At 43.2% G+C, this 21,028-nt stretch overlaps 1 protein-coding gene and 1 long non-coding RNA gene across 3 annotated transcripts; both read left to right on the forward strand.

Annotated features, from left to right (window-relative positions):
- The first annotated feature begins 529 nt into the window (after positions 1–529).
- Positions 530–3,015, forward strand: LOC134442066 (ATP-dependent helicase wrn-1-like). Its single transcript, XM_063192396.1, has 4 exons — positions 530–1,023; positions 1,213–1,292; positions 1,799–2,695; positions 2,906–3,015. The coding sequence occupies exons 1-4, from the start codon at positions 539–541 to the stop codon at positions 3,013–3,015; spliced, it is 1,572 nt and encodes a 523-aa protein (XP_063048466.1). The 5' UTR covers positions 530–538.
- Positions 3,016–14,711: 11,696 nt separating this feature from the next.
- LOC134442062 (uncharacterized) lies at positions 14,712–19,414 on the forward strand. 2 transcript variants are annotated; one of them, XR_010033287.1, is made up of 6 exons: positions 14,712–15,005; positions 15,748–15,897; positions 16,009–16,097; positions 16,867–16,983; positions 17,710–17,798; positions 19,294–19,414. It is a non-coding gene; the product is annotated as an uncharacterized LOC134442062 (long non-coding RNA). The 2 variants fall into 2 exon arrangements; XR_010033286.1 differs by having other exon boundaries at positions 14,714–15,005; positions 15,758–15,897.
- Positions 19,415–21,028: the final 1,614 nt, after the last annotated feature.

Here is a 21,028-nt window from a genome sequence, read left to right on the forward strand (position 1 = left end):
TTCAAGTACCTTACAGCCAAGGTTTTAAATTAACCGGCAAACATGCAGGTGAAAATTCAATTTAAATGGTAGAAGAGGACTGATTTACTTGAGGCAAAAAAGATGAATAATATTTACCTTTCTGATCCACATGGCAAAGGCAAAAGAAAGAAAAGAAGATGTTAGTAACACACACTTACAGACATCCCAAGTCTCCCTAATATTAAGTGACTCCCTGAATCCCGCTAGTCATATAAAATATCCCTGATTTTAAACTGTGCAAGTTACTACCCGGGCGCCGCCCTAGCGGTGAAGCAGCGCATTCGGCTCGGCTACACACACTAGGGCCGGGTGCTGGAGAAAAAATATTTGCATGTTCCCTCTACAGCAGGAACCCACCCACTTGTCGAGAACCAATCAACTGTCAGCATTTCCAACCGTCCAGAACCGTCGAGTGTAGAGGGCGTGTTCAAGTCAGTGACGTAGTTGAACTGCGACTCAACCCATTGATTGTACAGGAAGCGCTTCATTCAGTCAAAGAAATAAAAAATAGAGCTCTATGGATGATTCCGTAACAACAATGGAGCAGCGACAAACTTTTGCTTCAGCAGTAGATGCGGTATTGAACGAGTTTAACGGGAAATTCTCGTTAAAAATGGAACAAAGAACAGCCCTGGAATCATTTATCGAACGGAAAGACGTTTTCGCCTTGCTACCTACTGGCTTCGGTAAAAGTTTAATTTACCAGTTAGCCCCGCTGGTCGCTAAATCAATGGGGATTTGCGAGAACCCAATTGTCGTGGTCGTCTCGCCACTAATCGCTCTAATGGAGGACCAGGTTCGAGAGGCGACTGCCCTGGGCATTTCTGCTTGCCAGCTGGACCCTGACATCGAAGCGCTAATCAAACGAGGCAGCTTCAACATTGTGCTAGGCAGTCCGGAGTCGTGGCTGAGTGGGAAATGGCGCGACATGTTGACCGACGAAGTCTACAGAAAAAATCTCCTGGGCATTGTCGTGGACGAAGTGCACCTCACTTACAAATGGTAAGAATCACCAAGTCAACACAGCTTACAGCAGCATAGTATTTGAACAAGATAAACACGTCTTGCAAACTTGACATAAAGTTGTTATGGTAACTGCAGACTGTGCCTCAGGCCTTTGAAAACGATTAAAAACATTGTTTGCTTGCTTTTTGCCTCTGACATGTATGCCTTTGTGTCTATTTCAATTAGGGGAAGAGCTTCAAAGGGTCAGACTGCCTTCAGAGAGAGTTTTTCCAGACTGGGGGAACTTCGTGCTATTGTCAAACCAGGTAATTAAAATGTTTAATGAAATGAACAAAATCTTAGTATGTGGTGTGTGTGTGTGTGTGTGTGTGTGTGTGTGTGTGTGAGAGAGAGAGAGAGAGAGAGAGAGCGTGCGTGCGTCCATGCATGCCATTAACGTGTAACTGCACATTTAAAATGCTAATTTCTACCTAAACCATCTTTGCTTTGTACACCATCCATCCCCCTTCACATTGCCTCTTCTCAAGAAGACAGTTTGCACGAATTGCTGACTTCTGCTTTCTGCTTTCCGCCCATCCCCCCTCTCTTTGCTCTCTATGCCACCCATCCCCAGTCACCTAGTCTCTTTTCTCAAGACACACAGGGCACCTTGTGAAACCTGTTTTTATCTTTCAATTGAAATGCTACTGTATAATTCACTTTTGTCAGTTGACATCTTAATTTACATGTAACATATTTCATGAGCAACTGCTTATTTTTTGCAATAACACTGATTTCGAGACATTCTAACGCTTTTCTTGTTCTGGTACAGGGACTCCTGTGATGGCACTGACCGCATCCGCCGATCTGCAGTCCAGGGCCATAGTGAAAAGACAGCTGCATATGGACAACGCAACTATGCTGACTGTCAGTCCTGACAGACAGAACATCAGACTAGGGCTGCATCGGGTCTCGACAGACTCACTCGACTGCCTGGACTGGGTCGTAAAGGATGTAAAGGACAAGGGTGCTGACATGTTGCCTGTGCTCATCTACTGTCGGACCGTGAACACTGTTGCACGAGTCTTCTGCCATCTGAAGGCTGAGCTGGGTGACAGGGCCTGGGTTGCTGGAGAGCAGATTGGGGACAACCTGCTCATAGCGATGTTCCACAGTCACACTCTGCCAGCAAACAAAAGCAGAGTACTCTCAGCACTGACAGGACATGGCAACTGCAGAGTTGTGGTGGCTACCACTGCTTTGGGAGTGGGACTGAACTTTTCAAATGTGTCCCATGTAGTGATGTATGGGGTACCTGAGGACACAGAGGCCATGGTGCAGCAGATTGGTAGGGCGGGCAGAGATGGCTCACAGGCCCATGCTGTTGTTTATGCCACCACAAACAACAGGAATACAGATGAGGCAGTGAGAAAAGTGATTGGAGACAGTAAAACCAGCTGTTTTCGCACTGCATTATATTCTCACTTTGAGAAAGACATTGCTAGTGTTGAACCCGGTCATTCCTGTTGTACCCACTGCCACTCTGTTTGCAAGTGCACCTCTGTTGGTTGCCCTGTATCGCTGCCTGTGTACGAATTACCAGAGCCAAATCCAACACAAACACATGTAAAACGCAGGGATGTGACCTCGGATGACCATAACTTGGTCAGGGACCTTTTGCTTCAGTACAGGCAAAGTCTAGTCCGTGACCACACACGCCTCTACACAAGTGTCACAGCTTGCACTGGATTTAGTGTTGCTCTGATTGATTCCGTGGTGGAACATCTTGCCTACATTTTTGGTCTGACATATATTATGCAGAATCTACCAGTATTTAAGAAAGAACACGGGCAAGAGATTCTCAGGGTAGTACATAAGGTGTTTCGTGATTTTGAATTGTGTGAAGAAGCAGTCACTTCTGTATCGCTTGTAATGCCAGATGTGGACTTTACAGGATACTTTGACAGCGAAGACGATGAGTCTGGGCATGTGCTCATAACTTCCAGTAGTGCTGAATCGGGGTTCTCTGTACTTAAGGGCTCTGACTAAATGTCTACTTTCTATCAAAAAAAGCAGTAATCAATGTCTTGTATATATGTAAATATCTAAGATCCTTTGAATAAACATGTTTGTAGAAACCTGTCAATGACTGTGTTGAAATGATTAATTCTGTGAAATAACATTTAAAATGTCTCAACATCTCTGAAAATAAACACAGGCCAAAAGGCAGTAGTAAGTAAAGTTTAACATTTTAATTCCACTAATCATAGGTATGAAGTCTAGATTGTTATTTGGTGAGGTACAGGCATTTCACAGCATCTTTGAGTAGAGTCCAAGGCAAGATGGTTGGTACTGGAAGAACACAACATCATGGCAAGTAACACAATACAAAATGCAAATGTGCAATGCTAGATGAAACACCTGATACCTCAGTAAGTGTACAGACACACAATTAGAACTTTAAGACAAAAGCAGCAAACGGTAAGAGCATAGTGCAAAAAAATTACTGGATTACTGAGTGGTAGTGCAAAGTCCAAGTGGTGAGTATATCACGTAGCACAGAAAGTGTCACACACATTTTCAGTGCAAGTCCAGTGGCAAACAACAATTCGCACAGTTTAGGTAATGCGATATTCAGTGCAAATAGCATCAATAAATGCTACTGGAAACAAATCAATTGAATTCACAGGAACATTAACAAACAAAAGACGGGTACAAAATGCTGTCATAGTAATACTCTCAAATTGTTCAAATCACACTGAGCGTGTCTATACATGTACATTAAAAAATATAAATTACAAACAAGTAAGACCTGTACACCACTAGCAACATCCCTCCCACTCCCTCCAGCAGGGCTTTATATGGACATCTTACGCCAGTCCTTCAGTCTGGCATTCATCCAGTTCCACAGCTGTGAGTAGTCCATAAGTGCCAACAAGTTCTTTCCAAAGCCTGGAAAGGCTGCGAATTCCCGCCCTTCCTGGACCTTGAAGAGCTCTGCCTCCCGAACGATGTCCACCAGGGCAAAAATGTCCTTGTCCATATCAACATGGTGGACACCCGTTCTCTTCCCCACCCCAAGTTCCTCATCAGTGTGCTCCATCAACTCCTTCAGCACACCAATGGACTTGCTGATCCGGTCAGCTGACCTCTCGTTCAGGTTGGGTCCAAGGCCCTTCAGGAACGACTTCAAAAAGCCATTCAAGTGCTCCAGGTGCAAGTCTAGTGGAATGTTTCGGCCTTTCCCACCCCTAGTGTTCCAGAACCTATTCCACATCACACTGTGAGCCATGCGGGGAGATAAGGTGGCATTCACTTGAACGGTGAGAAGAAAAGTGCTGTATGCATACTGACCATGGCCCATACGCCTTGTAAAACAGAAGGGCCACCTTGTAGATGCGCATGAGTCTTTCACCATCACCTTCTTTCACGGCATCAAGCATGTTCAGCAGGAGGAAGCTGAAGCTCAGTCTTGCCACGGTGTGCTCATGCTTGTGGTCCGACGCGCTGGCCATGGTCTCCGCTGTCGTAGATGTGGGCAGCACAAGGTTGTGCTTCTGGAGTTCGTGTGCTGCTCTACCTTTCGAATGCATGTAGACTTTGGAGCACCCCTCCTGCCGACAAGGGAAGTGCTTCTTCAAAGATGCCTTGGCCACAGCTTCACCAGCCTCGGTCACATCACACAGCTTCACGAATTGGTCCACAACCCGGGAGACAGCAGTGTGTAACCAGGTCCTTCTGACATCGGCTGAGCCCCCCCTAATGTCTTCGGGGATGAGAGACGCTGAATTGTCTGTCAAGGCAAACAGAAAATGTTAAGTCGACTGCCATAACTGTCCCCATTTGTGTTACATTGAGACACCACCAAGTCAGTATTTCAGTATGAAATAAAATGTATTCTGCAACAATGTAATGCATATCAGTAAATGTGTATGTGCAAAAGTATGTAGTATGTGCCGAAGATATGAATATACATTTAAAGTATTATTTATTGTAAGAGTATTCATATTTACAATAATAATCCACCTTGGATTTGAATGTTGGCATGAGTATGAATAGTGTAACATTAATTCTTTTTACTTTCTGGTACTGAAAAGTATGCAATAACAAGCATGAACTTGCTGATACCTGCATACAATAGCCAAGCTTTATTTTACCATCTTGACATATAAACTTGCATATATTTGGGTTGGTTATCTTAAGTGAAAGGTGTGGTGACCTTAGTGGTCCAAACATTATAGAAGTGAGGTGTTAAATAACCTTTTGGATCATCCAAGCCAAAGACCTCCATTGCTGCAGCCAAGAAGAGTGCAGTTGTGTCCTTAATGACAAACTCCTTGTAGGCATTGTAGTCTGCACGTGGGCCGCGCTTGGCATTGCTGCACCTAGGGTACAAATACATATCATTACAAATAGGCCTGACACATATGTGCATCTTTAATTAATTTTCTGTATAGCTCCCTCCGTTGTTGGAAGGCCTTGTCACTGCTGCACACATTCAGATCTTCCAGACATTTTCAGTCACATGGTGCCCGCACGCATGCCTCGCAGTCCTGCACGCACAGTCTCTCACTCTCTCTCTCACACACACACACACACACACACACACACACCTTTCAGAGATGCCAGATCAGTCACTCACACATCGGAATCACGCACGCCTCGCAGACACACACGCCTCGCAGACACACACGCCTCGCAGACACACACGCCTCGCAGACACGTACACCTCAGAGTCACAGCTTTGAAGTTATTGCATTCAGACCATAATGCCCCACATATATGGGACATGAAAAGATGAGTGAGCAGACACACCAAGCAAAACTTAATTCATACCATACCCTGCTGAGTTCATGATATCAGCAGGGTGGATGTTTCCCTCCCAATATAAAGACCAATCCATCAAGAGTCCAGACATATCCATGTCGACTGTATTTGGAACATCACCAGACACTGTGGGAAGCATTAACAGTTATATTCACATGCAGAAAAAATAACAACTTTACAAACTTTGAGAACTTGACAGCACAATTAAAAAAACAGATTGAAAAGGAGCAATGTGATGTTTAAAGTCACACAAAAAATACATCTGAATATTAACATACCTTAACTTGGTCATGTTTGCAAACAGTGTGCCGTGGTCCTTGGCCGACTCTTTGAAGAAGATTTTCTGATGAACCTAAACACGCCAAGAAAATGTCATGGGGTTGGGGTATCAATGTCAATGGCACTTTTTTCCCAACATGCGATCGTGTGCATAGGCATTATGATTAAAATTGTTGAAATTGGCGACTCACTTCAAAGAGGACTCTGATGGCGTGCCAGTCTTCAAATTTGAATACCAGCCCATCCATTCGGTCCTCTTTTGTGTCCGCATCAGCAAAGGTCCACTGTGCATTACGGCAGTTTGCCTCTGTTAGACGGTCACCACCAATGACGATGTCTGTGTACCCCTCAGGACCCTTTGGCACATACCTGCATGGATGATAGGACAAATGATAGTGACTCAAGTTAGTATGTAGTCATGACGATTTTCCATAACTGTGGGGGTCTTAGTGATGCGGTTTAGGAAATACTTACTGAGCCTGAATGTGTCTCAGTATCTGTATCAGGTCTGCCCTGTTGGTCTCATTCTTGAAGAGGAGGCCTAATGGGAACTTCAAGTAGACAAAAAGGTATGACAGTCATACAGAATATACATGTAGCTAAAAACATGAGACACTTTAAAAATTGCTGAATGTCTGGATAAATACTAACATCTTTTGAACGTTGCGTCATCTCCTTGGTGTACTGATGTGGCATGTGGCGCACCACAACATCTGACATGGAACTGAATGCAGACAGGTGCTGGCACATCATTCGGCTTCCAAGAACTATAAACTCCCTGCGCAAATGTTGTTGTAGGTCCTCTTCAGGGAGCGATGTTCCAACATCATAGTCTTCGAGGTCATATGCCGGCTTTGAACTTGAAAGGTAATTGAGTGGTATGCGGTCTTCGACTGCTATGTGATGTGTCCAGTGGATGCTTTTATTGCCACGTTGACTAGACTGGTGGTGAGTGGAGACAAAGAAGTCCAGGTTGTCCATCACAATGGTGTATGTGGGTGGGGTATCACTGCATACTTGTATGGGCAAGGGCTCCACATCCAAGTCGGCTGTTGCACTTTGTTGTTGTACACTTTCCAATTGCACCACCTCCTCTGTTAGAAAACACATTAAAACAAAAACAAAACTTTAACACACAATCTTCAAACATCAAGTCCTACAATGTGCAAATTTTTGCTTCTTGATTTTCTCACCTGACAAGCAAAGATCTTCCATGCTCCTGAAAACATCATGAAGCTCGTCTGCCCCCTCCTCGACCTCCACAGCAGCCATGGCTCTCTCTTGCCGTCCTTTCAGGTCCTTTACACCAGTACCACATGCGGCAGCCAACTCTCTCTGCTTCACCATTGCAGTGTCGTGCGTTGTGGACAGTGACATTTTTGAGAGACGGTTGAAGACAGATTTTTTGGCCCCTCCATATTGCAAGATGCAGTTTATATAGTGTGCAAAAGCAGACAGTTGGGGTCTTCTGCCTCTAAGTGCTATTGAAGCTGCTGCACAAGTGGTGAGAAGTGATCCACCTGTGACTGTGTGGAGGATTGTTAGGAGGACGGGAGCGAGGCATTCCAGTTCAGCCTCCAGCTTCTGAAATGAAAAGGCACGCAAATCTTCGGGAGAGGATTTGTAAAGAATGAAGTCCTTCTTTTGGTAGGCTACACAGCCAAAGATTCCTCTTTGATGACTTCTACAATGCCGTTCTTCACCTCCTCTGATAGCTCCTTGTGCTTCAAAATTTTCTTGGCGGCCGACTTCCATTTTTTCCGCTGGAGGAGACTGACAATCGATGCATCCTCAGGGTCCCCTAAAGTAGTTGCCATGGTTTTTGATGGGTAGGTGGTAATGATCTGTAACAGAGTTCATATTTCATGGTTATCAAATTGCATTTGAATACATTTAGAGTACATATTTTGAGTATCCCTATAGAAATGTAAAGGCTACCTCTTTTAGTTCACTAGGAAGCAGTCTGTGTACCAGTGGCTACCAAAGTTTTTCTGCAGGGAGCCCCATCATACACCCACCCCTTACCCAACGACAAAAAAGGTCTAAATTCTAATGTGATATTCACTTGTAAGTATAACATTGGCATAATGAGTGAACTTCGTTACAAACTCCTTTATGGAGTTGTGTTTACTCTCCACCCGTTGTTTCTTTTCCAGCGTTTTCATAAGTAACATCCATTCTGCCTGCGACCCTCCCCCCATTGCAGTAGCCTGTCTCCGCGACCCCCTACAGTGCCAATTTTGGATCTACGTGGATACGAGGGTGAAGCCACAGTCTGGCAAATGATCATTTTTGTCACACCTTGGCAGGCACCATATTATTTCATAACGTGTCACACTGAATCGTTGATTACGCACTTATTCGGTGATAATGCAAATGGTTGGATTCGGGGAAGGCTTAGTTTCTGTTTCTACTTGATGGCCAACTTCGCTGGTTAAAATGGCGACTACAAACTAATCACAGTGGTAAGCTAACTAAAGGTAAATCAAACCCTTAAGCCACAAGTCATCCTCGACAGTTTAAAATCAGATTTCAGATAGGCCTACAATTAATACTAGTGCCAAGATAAACAAACTAGGCTGCATTGTGATTTTACATTTTACGCACAGATCACCGGTAAAGGAAATCTCACCTGAGTTATGCTCTTCCGAGAGCTCACAAGGCCTCCAGGACTGGTGCCACTACTTGACGGCGTTGCACCTCGTCCCTTTTTTATTTTGCGTGGTGTCTTGGATGGCGTCGGCTCTCTTGCTCTTTTCTCCGTGGGGGCTTCCGATGAGGCCCCGGTTGGGGCTTCCGACGAGGCCACGGTTGGGGCTTCCGACGAGGCTCCAGTTGGGGCTTCCGACGAGGCTCCGGTGGCTCCCGAAAACTCTCTTTCCCACTCTCGAAAAATTGGCAGGTCTCGTTCGAGCCGCGTGAGAGTAGTGACACATCTTGGACAGATTCTATCTGATTTTTTTGTGTCAGGAGTGACGGTAAGGCCAATCTTCTGAAGCCGTTCGGCTACTGACTGCGGCTTGGAACGTCTTTCAAACAACACACTACAATGAGAATATGTACCAGCCACTCGCATGTTGATGTTGCATGCCCTGCAAACGTCGTGTCTCTCCATTTTCGCTCGTCCTGTTGTTATCGTGCCGTTTACTCTCTCTGTAGAACTACCGGCTTCTTCTTCTTCCTGTTATTGAACCAGTTCCTGTCGCGTTACATACGTCAGAGGAAGAGTGGTGTGGTTGGTTTAAACTTCGGTACAGCCCTTTCTGGCCTCAACCAATAGCAAGCCGAGGGAGGCGGGTTATCAAGGCCCATTTGAAATTTTATTTGTTATCGTCCAGGTCAGACCAGAATCTCGAACGAGTTCTGAGGTCTATGGCAATCAGGCAAGCAAGTTACAGCACCCACCCACCCCCATTGGCAATGCAAGACAAAGATGGCGCAGCATGCGTGGAATATTTCAAATAGATTGCAGGAGCACACTTGCACGAGCACACACGAGAACACACAGTATGATGCCCTGCTCAAGTACCCAGGGAAAAAACAGTAGGCAAGTGTTCTATGCAGACTGAAGGATAGAAAGGACATAAGCATACAAATGTTAAAAAAAACTAATGCCATTTTGTTTGTCGGGGGCATCTCCCTGAAATGCATTTTTAAACTTGGGATGTCTTCTTACACAACTTTGCCTCAAACTAAAAAATGGCTACGGTATGCATTAGCCATCTTAGACCCCAGTAAGAAAACTAATCACAGAAAAAAGGTTCACTGGTTCACAGCGAGAAAAAAGAAAAAAGGCTAACGTAGAAAGTCTTACCAACAGCCACACGCAACATTTTGGAAAACAGACTCAACTTTAATCCACCCACACGGTTTAAACAGTACTCTGCTATTCATGCTAATCGCGTGTTAAAATGCTCTGTTTTCAAGCTGCAGTGGCACATGGTTGAGGTGAAACAATAAAGGATCGCACATACTGAAACTGTCTTCATAATTACACATAATAGCGTTATAACACTTCTGTGTTCATTACCTACATGTTACAACAGTAAAGACGACAAAAATAGCACCTTCGTGCGAAGATGAAATGAACGTGGCTTACCTTGTCGACAGACGAAGGAAAAGGAAAGCTCAATGCTGGACGCAGGTGTGACTGAATGTGGACTGAACCATTTTACCCACATTTGGAGGGGGATTCCAATACACCCAAACTCACTTTACTGCTGATGGATGAAAGTTAAATTGTATTAATTTCTTAACATAGACTTTAAACAGTCAATACTTTAAACATTGAGGCTGCTGTTTTTTCAATAAACGAAAGAAAAAAAACGGAAGGCTCAAAGCTGGACGCAGTGACTGAGTGTGGGCTGAACCTTTTACCCACATTTAGAGGGGGGATCCAATCCACCCAAACTCACTTTGCTGTGGATGGTTGAAAGTTTCTTCTCATAGACTTTAAGCAGTCAATACTTTAAATAGTGAGGCTGCTGTTATTTCAATTGACCATAGTTTACATTAAACAAACAACATGGGCAGGCCTACATGTAGTTTTAAATCACAATGAGTGAATTTAATTAATTCATTGTTTACATTTTATTTTAATATTACGTGAGTCAAATTAGCAATTAATAGAGTTGAATTGTCAACGGGAGATTGTGCCTTTCAACCATGCCGTTCAGTCTGACAATCTCAACTCTGTATCAGTTCTCTGGAAAAGGCTACTCAGACTCGAATCTAGTCTTGCACTGCCATCTATTGGTCATAACGTGTATCGGCACAAAAAAAATAAAACCAGAAAAACAAAGAGGATGACAGCAAGAAAAAAAAAAGGAAAAAAATGATTCAAATCAACACCCAACCACCATACATGCACAACACCATGGAATGTTTTCTTGATGCTCGAGTAATATTCTTCATTGTTAGCGTGCATCACAATTTCAACTTTGTAAGAGGTAGGAGAAAGGGTATTTTTCTTTTTTTAATACACGATATTTGTTGTTTTGTTTATTTTCCTATTATGTATGCTTGTATGCATGCATATGTATTTATTTATTTATCAACATGTATATTTAATAGATAAACATGGTAAAAAGGGAATGTGTCAAGTTTTTTAAGGGAGATGGTGCTGAATAGACAGCTCAGTTACTCAGTTACTGATGAACAGTGGGAGTGTCTTCTATAGGGTGGGGAGCAGCAATGGACAAGGCTCTGTAAAGATCAAAAGATGACAGAGGATTGGGGTGAAATTATCTCTAGAGTGGGAGCATGTTGGTAGCAGGGCATCAATGTTTTGAACATGTAGTATTCGAAGCACAGTGGACTTGAAGCCATACAAGATGCTGTGCAGTGGTCAAGTCTGGAGATGATGAACACATGAATTAATGTCTCTGCAGCTGGGGTGGAGCTAGTGTGTTGACCTGTCAAACTGTGATGTACATTCCTACTTGTATAGCATCTCTGGCCTGAGCCTAACAAAATGTATGCCTTCAATTTTTTATATCTTTTATCGTTTGGCCGTGACAGTCAATCAAAAAAGGCCAAACAGGAAGTGAAGTCATATCTTGGAAACCCATGATCACAATCTTCTGTAAATTGTCACGGTCATTCTTGTCCATCCCATGACCCATCAAAAAAAAAAAAATTCAGGTCGCTAGCCCAAACTCTCTAGTACCACCAGCTGGTCAAAGTTTTAGCTACATTTCTGCCTGTAACTTTTGATGTTTAATCTGGTAGTACTGTTAAAATCCTTGGGCCAAGACGAATCCTATGGCATCATCGTCAGCTAATCAAAAACCCTGTGGGCAGTCATGGGTGAGCGGTTAGGGCGTCAGACTTGCATCCCAGAGGTTGCCGGTTCGACTCCCGACCCGCCAGGTTGGTGGGGGGAGTAATCAACCAGTGCTCTCCCCCATCCTCCTCCATGACTGAGGTACCCTGAGCATGGTACTGTCCCACCGCACTGCTCCCCATGGGGCGCCACTGAGGGCTGCCCCCTTGCACGGGTGAGGCATAAAATGCAATTTCCTTGTGTACAGTGTGCTGTGGAGTGCTGTGTCACAATGACAATGGGAGTTGGAGTTTCCCAATGGGCTTTCACTTTCACTAAAAACAGCCTAAACGTCGCCAAACAGGAAGTGAAGTCATATCTTGGGAACCCATGGTCATAATCTTCTGCAAATTGTCACAGTCATTCTCGCCCATCCCATGACCACCAGAAAATCAGAGCTCAAAATCTCTAGCGCCACCAGCTGGGCAATGTTTTAGCTACATTTCTGCCTGTAGCTTTTCAACTGCACGTTCGATAATAAATCTGGTGGTACTGTTGGAATCCTTGGGCCAAGACAAATCCAATGCACCCTATGACGTCATATCCGCCACAATAGAGTGCCCGCCATTTTGGATTTGGTGAAAATCAATAAAAGGCTCCTCATCCTTCAAATTTAGTCTGATTTTCACAAAACTTGATACACATGATCTCTGGAGCACTGTGAAGAGGTCCCTAAAAGGGTTTTATTACATCTTTTACCGTTTGACCGTAACAGCCAATCAAAATCCTCCACACAGACGCCAAACAGGAAGTGAGCTCATATCTCAGCAACCCATGGTCAGAATCTTTTGGGAATCGTCACACACATTCTTGGCTATCCCATGACTCCCCACAAGAACTTTCAGGTCTCCAGCTCACTCGCTAGCGCCACCGGCAGGTCACAAATCAAATTTCGAGGTATATTTCTGCTTGTAAAAAATAACTGTGCGTGTCTCTGACAGTCTGCCTGCTCAGCTCTTTCGGTTGCCATGGCGACTTAGGCGGACTTTCTGCTTGGCCCCGCATTGCTGCTTGCAGCTATATTTGTTCTCTATTTTTATGTGGCGTGGCTGTGGCCAACAACAGTCTCCATTAAACGGACACTTCTGTCTACATCCTGTGTGTTCCCTGGCTACCAAACGCTACAATACTAAGATGACACTATCTAACATTATCTATTCCATCTGCCATTTATATGCCAGTAGGCCTACACAATATTGAGCGTAAACAGGCTGACAACGATGAACTAGGTCGCGACGAGCACTAAAATTTCGTTTCGTTGGAGTCTGATGGCTACGGCTCTGTTCTCTGAATGTCCCTGAGGTGACGCCGTAGTTAGAAAAAATGCGGAAATGTACAGTGAACTGCGGAAAAGTTGACAAAGAAGTGAGAAGTGTAGCAACCCAATGTAAGTAGGCTGCCGGATGTGAGTGCCCGGATATCCGCCCGAGTATTTGCATGCATTTGCATTCATTTCCACCATCAGGAATGCTTTGCGGTATCACAGCTACCCTATGTGAGTCGCGCTGTGTCGCCTGACTGTCCCTTCTATAATTAATTGTAGCCTACCGTAACAACTCGGCCTCAGCCCCCGCCGCAAATATCCACCACACCACCACGGGTCCTCTGGTGTTGTGACCGTTTTAGGGTCTTTTTTCATATCCAATACTTTCACATTAAGAGTGACAATTTCATCATGGATGTTTAAACGATATGTGCGAATGCAGTCATGTTGAATTTAGGGTGGCCAAACCATGCCATGTCATGAAGAACGTGCATCACATTATTTAAACAGCTCGTGTAAACAGCTATCCTGAGTGCCCGTGTCTTTTTGGAGATCGGAGGCTTGATGAGCAAAGAGATGGGAGAGAAATTAGTTGTGCGCGCGCACACACCTCTGCACAATATCCACCGGACACGAAGTTACATACTGGCTCCAATATTTCAGCGTCGCGTTTGATTCTGTACTGACACTTTTAAGTTTACGTAGCACAATCAAATGAATATGTTATGTCTAAATTATAGGCTCTAGTCTCCAATGTGCCTAGTTTCCCGTGTTGTTGGCATAATATAATCTGCACAATATGCGGCATAACTTTTCGAGTGCTACATTTAGACCGGGTAAAGTAGGCCTATCGAGCAGTCCCTTCAATAATATTAAGAGTGTCCCGTAACAACTCGGTCTCGGCCCCCGCCGCAAGTATCCTCCACCACGAAGGTCCTCTGATGTTGTGACCGTTTTAGGATATTTTCATAAATAAGAGCGTGCGCGCGCGCGCCTCTGACTGTATCTAGACACGGAGCGAGAATGGCTCCAATACCGGTATTTATATTCAGCGCCCAGTTTAATTCTGCACTGACACTTTTAAATGTACATGGCATGCACAATCAAATGAGTAGGCTATGTCTAAATGTACTAGGCAGGCTCTAGTCACCAATCTAGCTGGCTTTGTTGTTTCGGCATCACCAATAATAATGGCACAATATGCGGCATGGTTTCGCGTGTTGTTTTGCACCACCAAATAATAACACATGCGGCATAGCTGCTGTTTTCTAACTCAGAGAGAAGGCTATGCCCAGATATTCTTTTACTTATAGGATATCCTGATGTTATATTTCACTAATGTAAGGAGTAAAACTCAGAAACTTCCCGAGTGCTAGCTATTAGACTGGGTAAACTCGTGACTTTAATGCCTTCCGAAACGGGCTATTCCAGTGTCTGTGACAGTGCATCTATACCCAGACAGCAATTAGATTTGGGCCGGGTCCGTTTTCAAGTCAGCAGATCCGCAAAGCAGTCACAGTCATTTTGCTGATCAGCGGCAGCTCGGATCCGGACCAGTAGTTTGACAGTCAGTTTTGAAGACTCCTGGCGGATGCGGGCCTGTATAAGCAATCCGGACGCGCCATAATAAAATAATTCAGTCCGATTTGAAGGCGAGTGGCGGGTGCGGGCCACATAAAGCAATCCGGACGCGCCAAAACTGAATTTGTTCCCCAACTGTCACTTTGGAACCCTCAGAGAGAGAGTCAGAGACCGTTCTTCAGTTTACCTCAGCTGAACTCAACTATCCGCCTGTGTCGCGTCTCGTCCAACACTGCACTGTCGTGACTTGATCATTCAATGATGGTAAGTAATTATTTAACTTAATACTATGGTAGAAGTAAAATACACTCACTCGCCGTCGCCACTACTCTTTCAGCGTTTTAGTCCAGTGAGTTAATTACCTCCTCTGTTGTGTCGTGAAATGGCTTGGCCGAGCACTGTATCATAACACCGCAGCATCGCGCTAACTTGCTGCTGTCTTTGTGGCTGGCATCATAAGCTTTTGATGACCCACTCAAAATGTGTCATGATCGGGCTATTTGAGTCAATTTTAGCGGCGTTAGCAGTAATGGTGATAATCTTTTATGATGCTAACATCCCAAACATAGGCCTACCCTATCAACACGGGACAGAAGGTAGTTTCTAGTCGACTAGCACTACTACCGGTAGTTCTGTAACTACCGCTGTGATTTGTATAACATTCGCCAAAAAAGCTAGGTATAGGTGCGAGTGTGATGTACATGATGTGTTCGATTATTTCCAATCAATTTCTGATGGCTTAATAATCACCGTATCCATGTTGTGCTATTAGCTCACCTTGAGCTGAATTCATTTGACATCACGCAGTTTGTAACTCCTTGATTGTTGTAGCCTACGGTATTTACACAAATCCTAAATGGCCGTATTGTTAGTTTAATAACTGCATTGTGATATAGGCTATAACATGGATTAGGCTTCATCAAAATACTGTGAATTAAAGCTCATGCATGCATGTTGTATGCAAAACGTTCAAACTTTTTTTGTCTTTCTTTTCCTCTTTGCTTAGGGTTGGGTAGAATTGTACGGTAGGTTCAGCCATTCCTTGATCGACCTGACACCAGCATTAGGTCTACTCGATGTGTATGAAGCAAGCTGCCTCTGCATCAAGTGAGGGAAGAAGCCGCCACTGAAAAGCTTTTTGGACTGTCATTTGAAGGTATGAGCCGAGAGTTGTAAACATGGATGCCAATTGTACTAGGCCTATATATTTTCACAGTGAAATCCCAATAACTAATATTCATACTTATTTATTCTTTTTCTGCTACAGGACACAAATGAAAGGACAGGAATTCTGCTCTGCGGCGTTGGCCTCACTATTTATTCAAGAAGCCCTTGGACACCACCAGAATGTATGAAGTAAGTTGTTTTTATGTTATGCATTAAAGCCCATGCATGCTGGCACGCGCGCACCCCCCCCCTCTCTCTCTCTCTCACTCACACACACACACTTGTTGTACAGCACTCAATAAGACAGGGATCCCCAAACTTTTTCTCTGGGGGCCACATTATCGTTCCTGGCTGTGATCAGGGGCCGGGATCAATCATGTGGGCTGTATACTAGGCCACTGCCTGTTATAGCCCATAATTTATAGCACAAAAAAGTTCATCAATTTGAAATACCACAGGTTTTGCTTTCAACCATGTAAAAATAGCAAGGAAAGGTTAGACAAATATGGTGATTTACAGTTTATGAGCGATACAATAGAAATGGTAGGCCTGTTTACAGTGAGATGAGAAACTATCTAGACAAGAACCTTCTGGTTATTCATACTAGGTTAGTGACAATTAAACTGTAGGAAGGCCTGTTGATAAACAACATAAAATATTTAAAAAATATGTATTTTATCTTTTTTTTCCTCTGTGAGGATTGCTTCTTTGGGCCAGTTCAAATAGTGAGGTGCAGAGAGGTGGAGGGCCGGTCAAAGGGGCATGGCGGACCGCATCCGGCCCCCGGGCCTTAGTTTGGGGACCCCTGCAATAAGAGCTTGCCTGATGCTGTCGTTTGGTGGCCTGAATGTGCATAGAATACCTACTGTCTACTTGAATAGGTTTATTGTATGTTCTATGTATTTCTATGGCAAACTTTCAACCTTTTTGTGTTTCTTTTTCTTTTTGCTTTGGGTAGAATTGTAAACAGTAGGCACAGTCATTCCTTGATCGACCTGGCATCAACATCGCTCGATGTGTATGAAGCTGCAAGTGAGAGAAGAAGCCGCCACTGAACACCTTTTTGGACTGTCATGTGAGTGTATGAGCTGACAATTTAACTTCTTTAACTGTTGATCCTGCTGAGACATATGTAAGTGGCATGATAATGTCTCATTTACACTAATGTCAAGCTGGTCTCAGGCTAACAAGACTACCATGAAATCTTAAAGTTTTGGACAGGCGTCCGTCTCAATTTCACCATTGTGTTGTGCCATACTGGACAAGTATTACTTGCTCAGTTTTGATAACCTAATTCTATATTCTGCTGTGCAACTTGTGCACAAAATTATTCACAATTCTGCTCCACCACCTCTGAAAACTTTTATCCTTGCTCTGAACAAATTAGCAGAACAACTAGATCTACCACCAGAGGAAATAGTAGCCTCTCAAACTTTTATTCATTCTCACTTGGAGTGAAGAAATGGCTTTCATGTACCCAGTCTGGTCACCACTAATAGTTTTGCACATACCTGTTTTGACACTGAGCATATGGTAGTTTTTGCCTATGACATATTTTAGTGTGTGTGTTATATGTTTTCTTACCTGCTCAGGGAATGCAGATGGGAATTAGCTTTTAGCTATAATGTGGTGCAGGTCATTTTTTTTTTTTTACTATGTAACTAATGTAGCACATGGTCCCTGATGAAATAAACCAATAAACTAAACTAATTGTAAACATGGATGCCAATTGTACTAAATATTTTCACAGTGAAATCCCAATAACTATTATTCATAATTATTTATTCTTTTTCTGCTGTAGGACTCAAATGAAAGGACAGGACTTCTACTCTGCTGGGTCGGCCTCACTACATATTCAAGAAGCCCTCGGACGTCATCAGAATGTATTAAGTAAGTTGTTTTTATGTTATGCATTAAAGCCCATGCATGCTGGTGTGCACACTCTCTCACTCTCACTTACTCTCACTTACTCTCTCTCTCTCTCTCTCTCTCTCTCTCTCACTCACACACACACACACACACACACACACTTGTTGTACAACACTCAACTAGAACTTGCCTGATGCTGTTCTGTGGTGGCCTGAAAGTGCATGGAATACCTACGGTCTACTTGGCTAGGTTGACTGTATGTTCTGTGTACGGGGTCATGTTCCCACAGCCCATTGGTCCCACAGCTTATTCCTGCTGCTCCATGTTCCCACATTTTTAAGAAATTATTCAAATATATAGTGCACAGCAATAATGAGTATACTCTTGTTGAAAAGTAACATTTTGAACACACAAGTTATTCCCAAAACGCCCAAAAAAGTGTAATACAACATCTTTTGAGCTTACATAAGAAAATTAAGGCCAATTGTATAACTTAAATGACATATTTGCCCATTTTTGTGAAATTATGCTGGTGCAAAATTGAGTACACGCCTATCATAGTGTCTGAGAAGGGGCCGTGTTGGCCTGAATTGTCTCGAAATTTAAAGGGATTAAAAGGGAGGTCATTGTTGTGCGTTTTATCTTTGCCTTGCATTTAACTTTTACATTTTGAGTCTGCACCTGGCTATAATTGATGTGTGTGAGATTCGAATGAAATCCTATAGGGAGTATCATGATCTGTTTCAGTAGTTACAGTACATGTTGATAAGCATATTTCTTTTGGTGAAATTCAGCTTCCTACTGTTGATGGCACCCACACAGCCCCAAGCCATGCCACTCCCACTACCATACTTGACTTTCAGCATGAGGCACTTTCCTTTGTACACATCGCTTTTTACCACCACACATGTTTGACACCATCTAAAGCCAATTTGTTTATCTTGATGTCATTAGATCAGAGGACATGGTTCCAGTAACCCATATCCTTAGTTTGTTTGACTCTGATGAGACCATGATAAACAAATTTGCATTTGATGCTGTCAAGCATGTGTGCCATTGACTGAAATGTTAAATACATCATTGCCGTGATTAAGGCGATTACATTTCTAACCAAATATTAAACATTGACATGTTATTTAGAGAGTCGAGAATTTTAACTGATTTGATATGACAATATGACCCGTTTCTTTTTTTTCTGAAGAGAATGGTGATTTCATCACAATCTTCTAATTTTGTGAGTTACTTAATTCATGGTTTCTTGAAGCCAAAAATATGCAAGAATAAACAAGTTATTGGCATAGTTTAAAATGTGGGTCGTGAATCTATAATCTATGAAAGTGTAACATTATTGATGGAATTATGGAAATAAATAAACATTTTCATGGTATTCTAATTTTTTGGCCAGCACCTGTATGTGTCAGTTCATTCACAATCGTATGTAATTTGTGCCTGCACATACATCTGCATTAAGTCTAACGTTTCCCTTCTGCTTTGTGTGCTTTTTAATATCTTACAGTGTGAAGAGGCAACAAGGGAGAGATGAACGCTATCAAAAATGTGGAGATGGATCTGGCAGCCGACTGCTTTGGCACACACCCAACAAGAAACAAAACAATAAAGAATACTAAAATGCATAATTTGTAAGCAGCTCATTTTTTAAAAACATTGTTTGCACTTGCTTGAAGGTGCACTGTGCAAAATTGTGGCCAGAGTAGGTATTGCATCTATGGTGCTCATTGAAACTGTGCTGTCTACTGCTAATTTAGATTTTTGCATGAATACCAAAGTGTAGTGAGTTTTGCAGCTAAAAATTTATATTTCTGGAAATTCAAAATGGCGGACCATGGAGAAGATCCCCCTTTTCATGTATGAAAAGTGCAAATTTCCCAGTCATGTTGAATACTTTGGTGGTGGTAAATATCTGTTAAAAAGTTAACATTTGTGAATGGGCATAATGAATTCTGGAAATGAACAACTAAAAATATTCCACGGTCCACCTTTAAAGGGGTATGCCACTATTTTGGGGCTTAATACAGTTAAAATCGGTGGCCAGGGTTTATATAGGTTGTTAAGTGTCTTATTTTTCATGTAAGCCGTTGTCTTGTTTTAAGACAAGTTAGAAGAGGAAGCATGTCGCTAAGCTAGTGAAAGTCAATGGATCCGTGTAGCATGTAGCAATGCTACATGGATGCATTGACTTTCACTAGCTTAGCGACATACTCCCTCTTTTAACTTGTCTTAAAGCAAGACAACGCTTCACATGAAAAATAAGACACTTTACCACCTTTATAAACCCCAGCCAACAATTTTAACTGTATTAAGCCCCAAAATAATGGCATATGCCTTTAAATACCCCTTTAATCCGGATCAGGCCCAGATAAGGTCCGGATAAGGTTCGCATATGGGCCAGATGAGCCCCAATTGTGTATTACGGATCAGGGCCAGATCATGGTCAGATGCGTATTACGGACCTGGGCCAGATCTGGCCCAGGTCGGCCACAAATTCCAAACATGTGGATTGGACCTGGGCCAGATCCATTCTGGATCCGTAATCCGGACCTGTTCCAGCTCAGCGCCATTGTAAAATAAGAAACCGGGCCAGACCAGGATTGCGGACCTGGCCCAAGTGCCTGCCAACATCTGTCACAGATCTGGGCCAGACCCATTTTGCTGTCTGGGTATAGTCTTGTGCAAAACTTTTTATTTAACATTGCGAATGGGCAGGATGATTTGCTTAGACACGCACGTGCTTTAGAGCAGCTAGAACTGTGCAAGATGACTGCTGCAGTTTTCAGCTTAGTCCTCCTGGATAATAAAAACAAAATAATGCCGACGAGAAAGTAACGCCGTTATCTTTTGATGGATTCCCTTTGGGTGCCCGGTGGAGAAAGTTTAATTTTCACACCCAAATCAATTCGGTTTTAAGTTATAATTTCATTTTATTATTTTTTTATTATTATTTTGATGTTATTGGTCACCGGGCCTATTCTTTTGATTGGGAGATCAAGGAACTCTCTGGTGTCGCCGAAACGGCGATGTGCTGTGGGCTCTTTACGCACGGCATGTGTCCCTTCCATCTTCAGTCAGACTCAAATCGGACCGAAATCAAGTAGCTGAGGTTAAACTGTCGTAAATACAAGACCGAAATCAAGTAGCTGAGGTAAAATAGACGTAAATACTCGGGCGGATATCCGGGCACTCACATCCGGCAGCCTACTTACATTGGGTTGCTACAAGAAGTGTAAGTGTTG

This window comes from Engraulis encrasicolus, unplaced genomic scaffold (assembly GCF_034702125.1).
Source record: "Engraulis encrasicolus isolate BLACKSEA-1 unplaced genomic scaffold, IST_EnEncr_1.0 scaffold_111_np1212, whole genome shotgun sequence".
NCBI lineage: Eukaryota > Metazoa > Chordata > Actinopteri > Clupeiformes > Engraulidae > Engraulis > Engraulis encrasicolus.

What these genes read in the sequence shown, in the direction of transcription:
- LOC134442066 (XM_063192396.1), top strand. Translation starts at nt 539, where the DNA reads ATGGATGATTCCGTAACAACAATGGAGCAGCGACAAACTTTTGCTTCA. An exon ending in GTGCACCTCACTTACAAATG is followed by an intron (nt 1,024 to 1,212) that starts GTAAGAATCACC and finishes TATTTCAATTAG; the next exon opens with GGGAAGAGCTTCAAAGGGTC. An exon ending in CCACACACGCCTCTACACAA is followed by an intron (nt 2,696 to 2,905) that starts GTGTCACAGCTT and finishes TTGTAATGCCAG; the next exon opens with ATGTGGACTTTACAGGATAC.